Source organism: Chaetura pelagica, unplaced genomic scaffold (genome assembly GCF_000747805.2).
Source record: "Chaetura pelagica isolate M959 unplaced genomic scaffold, ChaPel_1.0 scaffold82, whole genome shotgun sequence".
Taxonomy (NCBI): domain Eukaryota; kingdom Metazoa; phylum Chordata; class Aves; order Apodiformes; family Apodidae; genus Chaetura; species Chaetura pelagica.
The window spans coordinates 6517448-6532700 of NW_009952990.1; the positions used below are offsets into that span (position 1 = coordinate 6517448).

The 15253-nt window shown below is 38.5% G+C and overlaps 1 protein-coding gene across 1 annotated transcript; it reads left to right on the forward strand.

The window, feature by feature from the left end:
* The first annotated feature begins 2509 nt into the window (after window positions 1-2509).
* On the forward strand, window positions 2510-15093 carry FH (fumarate hydratase). The gene is made up of 10 exons (XM_009996533.1): window positions 2510-2584; window positions 4495-4629; window positions 5466-5576; window positions 7966-8142; window positions 9107-9289; window positions 10215-10380; window positions 12199-12402; window positions 13519-13646; window positions 14391-14544; window positions 14951-15093. Exons 1-10 carry the CDS (start codon window positions 2510-2512, stop codon window positions 15091-15093), a joined length of 1476 nt encoding a protein of 491 aa, XP_009994835.1.
* The last annotated feature ends 160 nt before the right edge of the window (window positions 15094-15253 follow it).

The window sequence follows — 15253 nt, forward strand, 5'->3', positions numbered from 1 at the left end:
GCAGGTGGGCAGGGAGGGGCCTGCCGAGGCAGCAGCTGCTTCCACAGAAACGTCAGGCCCTTTCGTAGAGCTGTGAGGATACGAGCGAGAACAAGGCGCATCCTCACAGAAACGGGGCGGGTCTGGAAAAATCTTTGGGGTTGCCTGGAGGATTTAGCTTGGGAGCCGCCGGTGGCTTCTAGCGGGCATCCCCGGCGGTTGTGATCAGGTTACAGCGGGAGTTGGGATTTGTCTGTCGCGGGTGGCTCAGCGTGGGAATGAAGGTGCTGTTCGAATGAAGGAGCACTGAGGCTAAGGGGCAGCGCAGGCTGGTCTTGGGTGCATCTCTGTAAAGTCACGCCTTAAAACGAGCAGGTGACTTGAGCGTCTTGGAAGAAGTTAATCCTACCTCTTAGCTCATTAAAATGGTGAATAAATGTAACTAGAACAGTAGTTCCCAATCTGTGGTATTATGGTATAGAAAAATAAGCGTCTAAATGAGTGAATAAACTGCATTGTGAATAAAACGCACCTGTGTAAGAAAAAATCTGTGTCAGAGCAAGACTATTTAACTTATAAACTGTTGGCCTGTCAGATAGTTCCCTTTTTTATTTTTCTGTTCAGCAACATCCAAGAAAAATGTCATAGATCATGGTCTCCATTTACTTGCTGAAGACCTGCTATTTATGAAAGGCTGTAGCTGTACGTGAAATGTGTATGTTTTAATTTTTCCTGTTCAGAAACCTGACCTGTCCTGTAAATAGACATTATTAATTGCTTGAGTTTAAATAACAGAAAGTACAGCAAAACATCCGTCAGTGAATTTGGAATTCAAGCAGCTCTTTAATTCTTACAGGAAAAGCTTGTATATTCTTATTTCCAAGAAGACAACAAAAATGTACCAACTAGTAATGAAACAACAACAAAAAAAAAACCCCACCACTTTCTGGTGTTTGTAGATATTTTTCAGCAGTGAGAGTTGTGTTTTGGAATATCTTGTGTAGACGCAACCAAACCTGCATGTTGTTCTACAGTGTGACTTGTGTTAAACGGAATTGTGGCCATAATGTTCCTTCTTCAGATCAGTGTTGCAAAATATTTTGTTTTCTGAAGCGTAGATTTTAGAATTTGTTACTCGATTGATACTGTAAAGAAGAAATAACACTTAAAAGTAGAGACATTCCTCATCTGCTAAGGAAGAGCAGTTGATGCTGGCCTTGAAAGATTGGTCTTGACATGCTAAAAATGATGATTCCTTGAATTGAAATACTTACATCCAAAAGTCGTTCCATTCTTAAATCAGCATGTAATTTTCCATTGGAAATGTTATTGCAGCAGGTCTGCCATTTGAATATCTCCAGTGGGTTGTGGTGCAATCAGTTCTAGTTGCAGTTCCCTGCAACAAGGCAAAGGTACAGTTATATTTGCCTAACTGTGTAAGTTTTGGATTCATGGGATTTTGGAGGGCAGAGCACAATGTGTCAAGGCCTCTTTAAAATAACCTAAAAATACTTGTTTTGTGAAGATCAGGAATAGTAGTTCTGAGCTGAGACTTTCTGTGGCTGTGATAGAAACTAAGTGAGCACAGGAGTTTGCCTTGGTCTGTGGCAGAGTTGCTAGGTCTCCTTTTGGCTTCTCCTGTGCTCACTGGTGTGGGAGCAGAGGGCTAACAGAAGTGTCCCACTTTTTACAGCAGTTTCCTTATGGCAGACTGTGACTGCAGAGCTTTAAGTATGAGAACTGGGACCTTCAGCTCATAAATCCACTCAAGCAAGTGAATTCTGTCTTAAAGAATGAGGGAAGCATGATTTTTTTTACATTAAAAATTCAGACAGTGACTTCTGCAGGCTGCTACATTTGACTGAGGGTTATGTTGAAGTTTAGTTTAGTTACTTTAGTATGTATGTAAAATAACACTTGGCTTTTTTACCTAATGTCACTTGTTGCTCTGTTAACAATCAGCCAATGACATTCACTGAAAGTACCCTGCCCTGTGAACTTCACTGGAGCTCGTGAATGTGTGTAACATGCAATTGGCTAGGGAGGTATTTTTTTTTAGTAACAGGATTTCGTTGTTAAAGATACTTGCACGAGGAGGTCCTGATTCTATTTATCTTTGTTTCACCATTGTTGACATTGAAATTATGTAAGTTTGAGAAATCAATTGTGCAACTGCTAGCTGTTTGTCTAAAAGGTTACAGGTAGTTTAACAATTTTATAATGTGTGACCATGGATACTTTCGGTGATTGATCATGATTTCATGGTCTTGAACTGAATTGCTTCTGCTTATCGAGCGCTAGGAAAAGCTTGATATTGTCTGCTTACACAAAGTGTCCAGGTATGAAAAGCAGGGACTTTGGATGCATCAGTGATACCTACTCTTGTAATACCAATATGTGGATGTGCACAAGCATCCCTGTTAAAGATTTTTTTAGTAAGATACTAAATAAGTGTTGACTGTTTTCTTGTTAGCATGTAAAAGACTGCTTAGTGATTAAAATAGGGTAAAGAGGATTAAAGAATATAGGAATGGCGTCTGTGTCCACACTAAGCTTTGTATTATTGTGGAGTCAGCAGCTGGGAGAGCATCAGCCAAAACACAAGGTGTGGGGAGCGGGACAGTGATGTGAGAGCTAAGCCTTAATGTTTGTGGCCTGAGCTGCAGTTCCTTCTGGGGTACATGCACAACCTACCCTGCAAGAGTGCCCTAAGCAAGCAGAGCTGGTGTCTCCAGCACAAGACTGCTGCAGTACCTCGTGGCAGAGCATCTGCACCCAGCTGGGAATGCTGCTTAGGACAGTAAAAAGGCTGGAACACCCCCTCATGCCACTACCACCTGCAGCTTGCCATCCACAGGGATGTGGACCTGATCTGGCTGCTGCAGAAGGTCAGTGTTGCTGGAGAGGATGATCTGCCCAAAACCCAACTGTGTTCCTGTCCAAGAAGGCTGAGACCCACCATCAAAAGAGCACATAAAACAGAATAAGAAAACTGAGCAACAGTCTGACTTAAGAAGTGGACACCTAGAGTAGAGTAAGAACTGTGCAAACTTGTACCATGCTTTCCTCGTACTCTGACCCAGACTCTTCATTTTTGCATCAAATGGTTTCCTGAATCACAGTTTGCATAACAACTGAGTTTAGATCTTTCTTCTGAGTGCTTATCTTGTCTTCTCTGAACTTGTGGACTTGTTGCATCTGCAGCATCAGCTGGCGAGGACTTTTGTCAGGTTGCTGCTTGTGTAAAAGGCTGCTTCCTTCTCCTTGCTTTGAACCTGCCTCCTATGAGCTAATGTTATGGTTCCTGTTTCTTATATTGGAAAAGGCAGTGAGCAGCTAATATTTATCACCATTCTCTCGATGCTTTTATTGACCTTAGTTTTCCTTCAAACCTCAAGTTATCTCTTTTCTGAATGAAAAAGTCTGTTGCCTCTTATCAAGAAAGCTGTTCCCTGCACTTCATCAGCCTTACTGCCTTTCTTTGAACTGTTTCCAATAATAAGCTTTTTGAGATAAAAGAACCAAATCTGCCCAGAGACTTCAGAGTGCAGAAGAATCATGATGGCACAGTAATGTTTCTTTTTGTACCCTCTGCTTTTCTTAATAGTTTATAATGTTTGCTTTTCTTGTTTCACTGCACTACAACACTGACTTGATGCTCTGGCAGAGGAAGACTAAACTGCTCTTCCTTCCTGTCCAGTCCCATAATCTTTGTAGAGCTGCATGTGGATGTGATCACATCATGATAGATGAATGGGTTGTTTCACAAAAAGTAAAAAATCACTTTTTAGTTGGTGTATGTCAGCTAAAATTAATTTATCACTGGCTGTGTTAGATAATAATGCATCCTAGGCGTATATGTGATATAGAAATACCGCCTTACAGAAGTACTCTACAAAATATTCCTAGATGTAGTTTCTTCATGTTGCATGGCTACTTCAGTTAGGGCATGGGTGTTCCTGGTTTATTAGGCTTAAGAAGATAATTGTCAGTAACTTGGTACTGAATTAGTTAGCTGCTCCCTTCCAGTGTTTTGTTTTCCTGTCCCATGTGCAGTGTGGATTTCAAATAGGGATTGTTTATGTGTATGTTGCCTGGGTGGGTGACACCTGAATTCTTAAGGTACTAGTTCATACGTTAAGTTTAAAGATTAAATTGTAATTTAAGTTGCTAATTATTAGAAAAGAAGAAACTGAATAGTTTGTCAAGATGATATGTTTTATACAGTGGACAGCCAAGTCTTAAGTATTGCAGTGCTGCCTGTTACCAGTGGGTCTGCTTGTCTACACAGTATTGTTAGTTGTGACTTCTAGTGCGGCAGATGCTCAAACTAGAAGAATGTCTTAACTTTGAAGGTATAATTAGAAAAATACCTGTGATTAGCTGTGTGTCTTTGGTTTTGGTTTGTTGTTTTTTTTCCCCCCTTCTTGCACATTATTTTTCAACTGTATCTGCTTTCAAAATGGATGTGCTGTTTACCAGTGTTTAAAATAACATCTTTTCCACTTTCCACAGTCCAGTCAAGAGGCTTTTAGGATAGAATATGATACCTTTGGTGAACTGAAGGTCCCAAGTGACAGATACTATGGTGCCCAGACTGTAAGATCTACAATGAACTTCAAGATTGGAGGTGTTTCAGAAAGAATGCCAGTAAGTAATTTAAACCTGTGTTCATTTATTCTTTTGAAGTATGTTTTGGATATGAGAGTGGATGCCTTGTTGGGAATATGAGCAACTTTGAATTTTAAATAAAGTTAGAAATCCCATGGCAAGATATTGTTCTGTGTTACAAATATATTTTTTTCATTTAAATAAATTGAATGTTGCTTTTGAATAATTATTTTATTGCGTTGCTTGATTATTTTAATAATCATAGAATCACACAGAATCACAGAATGTTAGGGGTTGGAAGGGACCTCTGGAGATCGAGTCCAACCCCTCTGCCAGAGCAGGACCACCATAGGATCTAAGGATGATAAGAAATCTTCCCATTTTTTCTAAAGACAAAAGACTGAAGAGAATAGTTGGCCATAGTGTTATGTAGTTTATTATTGCAGATGTTTAGTGTTGCACCAGTTGATACGAAGTGTAACTGTGTGGTATTTCACATGTAACTGTGCATAGAGCATTAGTGTGCATGTTGCTTTGTCATGCACTGGCTTTCCATGTGCTGAAGTGTGTCAGTTTGTCCTCAAAAAGGAAGAAAGAACCACTTCTCCTTTCCTGTTCATTTTAATCTATGTAATCTATTTCAATACACAAAGCATATCTGCCTTACAAAAGAAAGGATGAGCTATGTACTGCTTTCTATACTGCTAAATGTCATTGTTCATGAGAGCGTAGGTCCTGTGACCTGATTGCTCTTTGGTTTGGTTGATGGACTACTGCTGGATTTAAATTTAACCCGTGCTGTAAGTTCCTAAAATTACATTTGGGGGGAAAAAAAACCCCAAAACAATGTATTTAAAGTTAATCTTGTGTCACAGGTTCAAGTTATAAGGGCTTTTGGCATCTTGAAGAGAGCAGCTGCTGAAGTAAATCAAGATTACGGTCTCGACCCAAAGATTGCTAATGCCATCGTAAAGGCAGCAAATGAGGTAGGAACAACTGTTCAAAATACTAGAACTGTCACTATTTTTGTTAAGCTCTTCACAGGAAGTTTGGAGGCTGGGGGAAGACTTACTGCATTTCTGAAATTGTTAGAGGAAGGCATGTATTGCTAGGAATTTTTTTCAGAGTGAGAGATCATTTGCTTAAAATAGTGTTTTACTATTTTACTTACTGCATTTATTTATCTGACGTGGCAAGCAAAGCTTTTTAATTTTGGAAGTCTCCAGTCTCTTAAGCAGTTGCATCTTAGTAATGTGAAGACCATCTGCAATCTGAAGTTTCTCTATTACTAGTCTACGTCCTCTTCAGACTTAAGCTGACCAGTAAATTTGTGCATTTTAAGTATAACTTTTATAGCTAAAGAGGACATAATGTGGCACAGGGAGGTATCTCCTCTTTCTCAGGATAAATGCCACCTAAGTGCTCAGGGTTGTGAATGACCATTATTTGAGATATGGTAATAACAGATGTGTTGCTTTGTGTAAATCAGTAGATATATTTATCCAGATGCATTGTTTTATAGAGCTTTCCTGTTCCGACTAGCTTAAAAAATCTTTAAGCATTTGCAGAAGCTGTAGCACTGTAAGATCAAAGAGGTTTGATGAGCTGTCCAGAGTATGTCCAGTCTCTTCTTGTGGTTCCTAGGGTTCTCCTTGTTAAATGTTGATCAGAAGTTTTGGTGGCTAAAGGCTTCCTTGTTTAGATTCATGAGCCCTGAAAGTTGTTTGGGGCTTTTTTTGTTGTGTTTTAAAAACACCCCTGCAGTGTTACACTTTCCCTTATCTCCAAAATAATTTTCTAATATGCCTTAAAAAGGAAGAGATGCAGCAAGGAATCATATTACTCTCTGAGGTGGGAACTTTGTCCCTGTATTAGATGGGAAATACGTAAGATCCTTTCCTGAAAAGCATGAGTTCAGAAGGGCTGATGTATCCCAATAATCTGCAAATACCTTGCCTCAGAGTTCTGACAGCAGACCTTTGCATTCTCAACTTTTCCGAGGCTAATATATGGGAGGGTGTGTGATACTTCTGAGCACAGATTTTGATATTATCACAAACAGATATTTAGAAAAATCTCTAAATGTATATAGGGTTCAACAGACTCCAGAAAACCTAGATCAAACAGGACTTGTTTGTATCTGTTGTTCTGTTTTGATTTGAGATAGTAGTTGTCAGGGCCTGCCTACAGAAGATGTAAGTTGATATAGCCATTTGGTTGACCAGAACCTTGTTCCCACGGGTAATCAGCAAGTACCAATCTTTTAAAGTTCATGCAATAATAATAGTTGTTTATATGTGTAAGGTACTCAGTTACAGTTAAGGTACAGTAAATACAGCCACCAGTCCTTTTTAGGCACTGCTCAATTTAAAGCCATGTAGGTCCAGGACAGAACTAGGGAAAGCATGTCTTACAGGAAGAAGGTGTTTGGGACCAGCAACCATCTACTGGCTCAAATCTGCTCTCTACAGGGGTGTGTGTGCGCAAAAAGGGCTGGGACTTTCCTGTATGATGTTTATTTCTGAAGAAATTTCAGAGTTCAGTCATACAAATACCATGTACTGCATGTGCATGACAGATGACCTTTGGCAAAAGCACATCTCCTGGGGGACATCAGGAATGGACTTATGAATGCCTCTAACTGAAACAGTTGTGTAGTTTGGGTCAGTGTTAATGATGAAACCATGCAGCTGTTGAATTTGATTTCTTAGGGGAAAGTGGTGCAGCTGTGCTGATGAGAAGTCTGTGAACAGACAAGCACTGTCCAAAATCTGGTGTTTCTGATACCTAAAGGATGGTCATGACCCAAGGAGGCACAGGACATTTCATCAGTACCTAAAGCAGCTTACGTACTCTGAGAAACTACTTCAGATATTGCCCTTGCCTGGGACAACTTCCTAACCTGAAAAAATAACTGTGGAAGGGAGAACCATCATGTACTAACTCTAGTCTTACCCAGGAAGATTAGAATCCAAATTACTTTAAAATTTGGAAGGAGGGGGATAATTCTGGACTTAAAAAAATAATCTGAATTGTTTGGGAAAGAGAAGATTTAACCTAAAAGACATGTATTTAAACTTTTTTTTTTTTTTTTTTCTCCTATGACTGTAGAACATGAAATTAAATTCTGTATTTGTCTGTATTTCAGAATTCAGCATCTTCAAAAAGCATAGCAAAAGTTTTTTTGCTCTTCTAATATCTGGTATTACATCAAACTCTTAGTTATTCTGGTATAAATTCACAATAATTATATGTCAATTTACAAATGTAATGGATAACTTTATTTGAGTTATAGCTATAAAATTCTGAGTTTCATGCTTTTAAATTTCTTTTCCTCCCAGCAGAGCAAATTTTCTTTCTCTTTTTCCATTGTAGGTAGCTGAAGGAAAATTAAATGATCACTTTCCACTGGTGGTGTGGCAGACTGGGTCTGGAACTCAAACCAATATGAATGTCAATGAAGTCATCAGCAATAGAGCCATTGAAATAATGGGGGGCAAACTGGGGAGCAAAACCCCAGTACATCCAAATGATCATGTTAACAAAAGCCAGGTTGTTATACTTGTATTATACTTATTTTAATGTCAAATGTATTTTTTTAATTGTGAATTTTGAATTATCTTGTAGCCACTGTTTGGTTTTAAAAAAAAAATCAAAAAGGAAATTTTGTGTACAGATTTGGCAACATTTTTCAGTTTAAATTAACTTTAAAATGTTCGTCACTGACAGTATAACCTTTTGAGATTAAAAATTTTGAACTTACTTGCGATAGATGAATTCACACATGATGTAGTGGGCAGAGGGGGCCAGGTGACAACCACTGCTACTGCAGATAGTCTTAAAGAAGTTAAATATAGATCTAGTTTCTAAAGGTTGGATACTTGTTACTTCTATGATGTATTACATAAAGCACGTAGAAAGAGTAGTAAGATGGTTAAAGTCCTACAATGGATCAATGAAAAATCCTTTTTCTTTTTTTCTCCAAGGATCATGGTACACATTTTTATTATACTTCACTCCTTGTATTTTCTTCAGATTAGCTGAAGTTTAAGCCACTGACTCAGTTTTATCCCTTCCTGATTTTTAGTACTTACTCAGTATCCTGAAAAGTGTGGATGTAACATTACCAAAGCAATACCTAAGTGTTTTTAAGTCACCTACAATTCCATTAAAATCACCCATCCATTTGTTACTTGTCTCTTGTAACCACTTTAGCAATTAGATTTCGTTCTTCTTTTTGGTCCCAATATTGTGGACAGTCTAGTCATATAGTTAACTTTCTGTGAGTACAGTTCTAAAAAGCTGACTTTATCACTAAGATGCTGGACTGGAGTTCAGGAGATTTGACTATTCCTGCAGATAGACTTGTGGAGTACTCTTTAAGTTGCTTCCTCAGTTTCTTCTTTTTACAAAATAAAGAGAATAAAGCCATACATATACATCTTGCAGCAACAATGGTGAGAAAAGCTTGTAAATAAATAAGTTTGTAAATGAATTTCTTTAATTTCCTTCACAGAGTTCAAATGACACTTTCCCAACAGCAATGCATATTGCTGCTGCCCAGGAGGTTAACGAGGTGTTGTTACCTGGACTAAAGAAGCTACAGAATGCACTTGAAGCAAAATCCAAAGAGTTTTCCCAGATCATAAAAATAGGGCGCACTCATACTCAAGATGCTGTTCCACTCACGCTTGGACAGGTAAAAATAAATAAATTTTAAAAATGCATTTGTTTGGAAGATTCTTGTAAATATATTGGAGGAAACTGAGGCAAACTTGAGGAGTCCTAAATTAAGTTGCTGTCTTAAGATAAATCATAGGAAACTGGTTGAATCTCAGTCAGAGTGTATTTATCTTTATTGGCATGGATGCTGTAGTCTCTGCTGCATCATAAATTTTCTTATTTTTTTCCATGTGTACTTCTAATGGTAGTGAGATATAATTTAAGCTTAATTTATGTTCATTACCAAATAACACATGATATTTCTATCACACTGACACTGGAAGGAAGAAGGTAGGTAGTCTATAAGCTTATACAAATGAGGTTTTGTCGACATACAAAGCTACTAAGCGTTTTGAATTAAAATCTTTATGATACATGATTGTGTATATATGATGGCAAATCTTTGTTGTCTTACTGTCAAGAATGGTTTATATTACAGTAATTTGGTAATTAATTAAGCTGAACTGATAAAAATTGATGCAAAATTTGTGGGCTTTATCCAAGAATGGGTTTTTTACTAACTAAAATTAAGTGAAATAGCCCAGGATCCATTTCTCTAATTGTACTTCAGGACATTAATTTAATCTGAGAGCTGATTTACCTTGGATTCAGATCCTGCTAAATACACAACTGATATAAAAGGGAAGATAAATATGCATTGTGAATACATTTTTATGTATGTAGGTTGGTTTTATGTGTAATTGTTCATACTGTGAGATCAGTCTTCTAATACATGCTAATTTTTCCTGTTAGTGAAAAGATGCTAAGATTTAGCATCTGTGTGAAGTTCAGTGCCTTCAGGTTTAAATAAATTAGTCCAATTATGTTAAAAGTCTAAATAATTCTAGATGCTTATTCTTTTTTGTCTTTGTTCCTTTATTTTATCCTGCTTTGTTTCAAAGGAATTTAGTGGCTATGTGCAACAAATTAAATACGGTGTGGCTAGGATTGAGTCAACCATGCCAAGAGTGTATCAGCTGGCAGCTGGTGGGACTGCAGTAGGTACAGGATTAAACACAAGAATTGGTTTTGCTGAGAAAGTTGCTGCTAAGGTGGCTGAACTGACAGGTGAGGAATGGTGTTTCAGTGATCGGTAAAGCAGTAGATAGAACATACAGTCAAAACTTAATCTTTCAGTTTCTGTACTTCTCATAAGCTCAAATTGTATTTGTATTTTAACCGAAAGCTGTCTGTTAATGCCTTATGCTATCTTCCTTATACTTAGCATTTTTCATGCCATATATTTTTATAATTATACTGAGTGCATTGAAAGGAATTGAAGTTACTGTGTTTTCTAAGCAAGGCTTGTTGGAGATGGGTACAGTTTCAGGCTTCTATTATTAGCCCAGCTATAATGCTACTGTCTTGATCTCTGCTCCTCTGGCTCTCTTAATCTACTGTGACTTGGCACAAAAAAAGGGGAAAAAGTCCTCCCCAAGCCACCTACGTTTTTTAATGTGACAGACTAAAAGCTGTTTTATTGATGCTGTTATTATAGATGTTAAAACTTCATTTCAGAGCCATTGAGTTTTTAAATTTTGGTCCCATTAATGTTTCCTATCTGTGTTCTGTGTCACATTAACAGTTTATAAAATGCCCCCAAAATTAATGCATATGTCTTTTATTTAAATTTACTGTAGAATCTGAGCCTGCTTATCAACAGTATTTTTGTTTTAATTGATCTGTTATTCACTGTCTTGCCTCTCAGGGTACAAGGAACCTGCTGTAAACAACAGCTGCTGAGAAGCAGTACAGACTTCTTCTGGCACTTGAAGAAGCCATTGGTGGTGTTTTAGGAACCTCTCCCACATTAATGCTTGTCACATGTACTATATGGGCAGGTTGTTAAGAGTTTAAAAGAAGTAGGGTAGAATCGTGAGGTTCCATGTGTTCTTATAGGGGGAGTTGTTTGGCAAAGGCAAAATGTAAAGTTTGGAATGGTAGCTGCAGCCGAGAAGGCAGCTGTGCAGTTGAGAAGCCCATGTAAAATGTGTGGGATTTGGTGTTTGGCAGGAACTGAAAAACACAGTAGGAATTCTAGTGTTTTTCTAGCAAATGGTGTTATGCTGCTCTTGTTTAAACGGGTTATGTAAGCTCAGACCAGTAGTCTTGCAGGTAAGAAGTCCAGCCTACAGTCAGCATCCCTGAATGCATCCTTAGGTATGTCCATTACCACTGATAAAATTCTGCTGAGGCTTTTTTTTCTAGGGTAAAGCCCTGAAGAAATGTGTTCCATTATGAAACCTAGCCTCAAATCTCAGGCATTTAATTAATACAAACAGTGCTGTTGCTTCCACTGCTCCTGTGCTATTGCTGTTGGCAGCAATTTCAGGCATCCTCCTAAGTCTGAATCAGCTTTAACATTATTTGTCTGGTTTTGCTCCCTTCCAGTTGCTGATAATTGGATGCATCTTTTTTCTTTATGTAGCTAATTCCATTGTGATTACTTCTTATGTATCCTAATATCTCCACTGTGCTGACTCTTTTTATAACTGGGAGAAAGCATCCCAGCATTTGACAAACTGAAGAATCTTAACTTGCTTTCACAGTAGAAAAAAGTAAGTTTGAGCTAACTTGTGAGAGGTTTTGACCTTCACAAAGTACTGTGGTGCAAAGCAATGCTTAGTGTGCAACATAGTATGGAAGCCTGGAAGTCATACCTTTGTTGTGGGTAGATTCTCAACTTTTACACTTTTCTGTATTTTAGTGACTTTTATTGTGTCTTTTGTGTTCAATCTTTTTAGTAGGTTTGTGAGGCATGGTCTAGAGAAAAGAGATAATCTTACAGTGCTACTAATATTTTTTCTTATTAGGTTAATAATGTGCTTGATTATCTGGCTTATGTATGTGCCTCACAGGTTTAATATTTCCCCTGCTTTCCTGTAGGTTTGCCTTTTGTCACTGCTCCAAATAAGTTTGAAGCTCTTGCAGCTCATGATGCTCTAGTTGAACTCAGTGGAGCAATGAACACAGTGGCCTGTAGTCTGATGAAAATAGCTAATGATATTCGCTTCCTGGGTTCTGGACCACGCTCTGGACTGGGAGAACTCATCCTGCCTGAAAATGAACCAGGAAGCAGCATCATGCCAGGTACAGAGAGAACACGGAAATTGCTTGCTTTTTTTTTTTTTTTTTTTTTTTAATTTATTTTGGGCCACTAACTTAACAGATATTTACCAAACAAATATCAGTAAGTCCATGCTTCAACACTTCTGTCAGCTTTTATCTTCTGCAATATTTTACCAAAACTGTGTTCATAAAAACACTTGAATACACAGGTGTTGTTGGGCAGTATTTGGCAGCCAGTATTATCTGTAAACATACAATATGACTTTATTAGTACAAGCATGCATCTCAGAACCTTATTTTAGAACTGCAAGATCTCTAAATTTTTTGTGTTAAGACTTTCCTGAAACAACCTTTGAGTGATAAAATCTGTGAATTGTAGCAATAGAATGTTTTTACTTTCTAGCTTGATTAGTGTTAGGAACTCGCATATTCCCTTCTGTAGTTATCCCAGTGTATGGGAGGATAAGAAAAGGAGTAATGTTAATAATCATTCCTTGCCTCTCAAAAAAAAAATAAGTGTATGTGGATATTGTATATGCAAAACTATTTTAGGCATATTCTTCCTGTATGATAAACTATAAAAGAAACAAGTTGTGAGCGTATCTGGCTTTCAAAAAGCAGATAATGAATGTTCTTATTAAGACTACTTTTAGAAATGAAAGCAACCATAAAACTTTCTTGCCACTCTAATATGTTTGGTTGTTGTTTTTTTCTCCTGACTCAACAAGAGTGTATTAATTTTATTACAAAATAATTCTAACAAATTAGTAATACTTAAATTGACTGAGATTTGGTAATAATTTACCAGAAATACCTACTCACATAAATAAAGACAGGTTGTAATCTCTTGTATTAAGAACTGTGGTAATTAGCAGCTGCTTTTAGTTCATGCATATTTGATCCAGCTTTCAAAGCCTTGGTAGATGGTTAAAGTACTTTAAAAATCCTAGCTGAATTACTAGAATAGTACAGCCAATACAATTTATGGTAGTTACTTGTTTTTTGTGGTGCACAGATAGAGATGACTATGACATGTTATCCCTTCTGTTGAATGTGACTTAGTAAATGAGGGAACTACTGATTGTTTAATAACTTTTATTCTTCTGTGTTAATCTTTTCTCTCCTTTCCACAACCAGGAAAAGTGAACCCTACCCAGTGTGAAGCTGTAACCATGGTGGCAGCCCAAGTTATGGGAAACCATGTTGCCGTTACTGTAGGAGGTAGTAATGGACACTTTGAACTGAATGTTTTTAAGCCCATGATGGTAAGTTCATGAAGTTTTAAAGATCTCGGGCTTGTAAAATCATTGTTTGTGCGATCAGATAAGTCGGGGAAAACAATAATCAGTGAATAACTGGTCAATACAAGCACCAGAGAAGCTGATTAATATGCGAGAATAAATTTTGATCTTGTTTATAGTAAGTTTTTGTTATTTTGACAGGGAACTGGCAAAGGGCTTTTTTACATGAAACTATCTTATGAAGATAAGCTTTCATCTTAAAAATATAATTTTTTATAGAAACAGATACCTCTCCAAAACCAAGAGAGGTTGTGGATTGTCAAGGTAGAGGACTAATACCAGACATTATTGCACTTTATTGGTACCTCTGGGGGAAAATGACAATGAATCAAGTGTCTTTGTGTTGTATTTTTTACTTAGTTATTTACTTTAGTTAATTTATGTATTTACTTTAGTTATTTACTTAGTTATTTGTGAACTTTTCTAACAAAATGTTTATACATACTGTGGAGTTCTTGAAGCAAGATTTCTCTTGCTATTGAATACTTCTCAGAAATTCTTGTAAACAGGAATGGCTGAGCTTACCCTGCAGAAGGAAGAGGGTGTATTAATAACTTTGCTCCTTTTTTACAAAAAGCTTGTTGAAGTGGATATTGTGGTGGGGTGGGGAAGGATCACTGGTTATGAACAAATGTGGTAGACTGGGCAACTGTTAGTATCTGAATGTAATGGTTGTGGTTTTTTTTTTGTTTTGTTTTTTTTTGTTAGATTAAAAATGTTTTAAACTCTGCAAGACTCCTTGGAGATGTCTGTGTTTCTTTCACTGACAACTGTGTAGTTGGAATCCAAGCCAACACGGACAGGATCAACAAACTAATGAGCGAATCTCTGATGTTGGTGACAGCACTCAACCCACATATAGGTAAGCTCATGGCTTGGAAACTTCTCAAAACATGATTCTGAAATATTCTGCACTAACAGTATTTCGCACACAGTGTTTGTGTTGTCACAGTGCTCAGGAGACCCAAGTCACGGGTCAGGCCAATAGTGAATTTGCTTGAATGTCACCGATTAGTGTTGAAACAAAGACGTGCCCTCCTTGCAGCAGCCGTGCCAGCGCGTTATAAAAAGAGCTGTAAGAGGGACGAGAGAGAGAGTGGGAGAATGTACCTGTACCTGTACCCTGCAAACCAGGAGCGGGTGTCACAGGGTGCGCAGGCGCTGCTGCTGAGGGCCAGGCTGCGGCTGTCACACCTGGCAGCTCGTTCTGCAGGGAAGGAGCGGTCCCTCCGACCGGCGGCCAACTCCTGCGCTGTGCTCGCTTGCAGGGTACGACAAGGCGGCCAAGATCGCCAAGACGGCGCACAAGGACGGCACGACGCTGAAGGAGGCCGCCCTGAAGCTGGGCTTCCTCACCTCCGACCAGTTTGACCAGTGGGTGAAGCCCAAGGACATGCTGGGCCCGCAGTGACCCCTGCGCGTGACCGCGGCGCGTTCTCGCAGACCAATAAAGCGCATAAAACAAACACTTCACGCGCTGCCCTCTTTTCTCCTCCTCCCCGCGCTCGGCTGCGCGGGCCCTTTAAGCGGGGGCGGGCGGGAGGCTCCTCCTGCGCGCGCTTCCGGCGGGC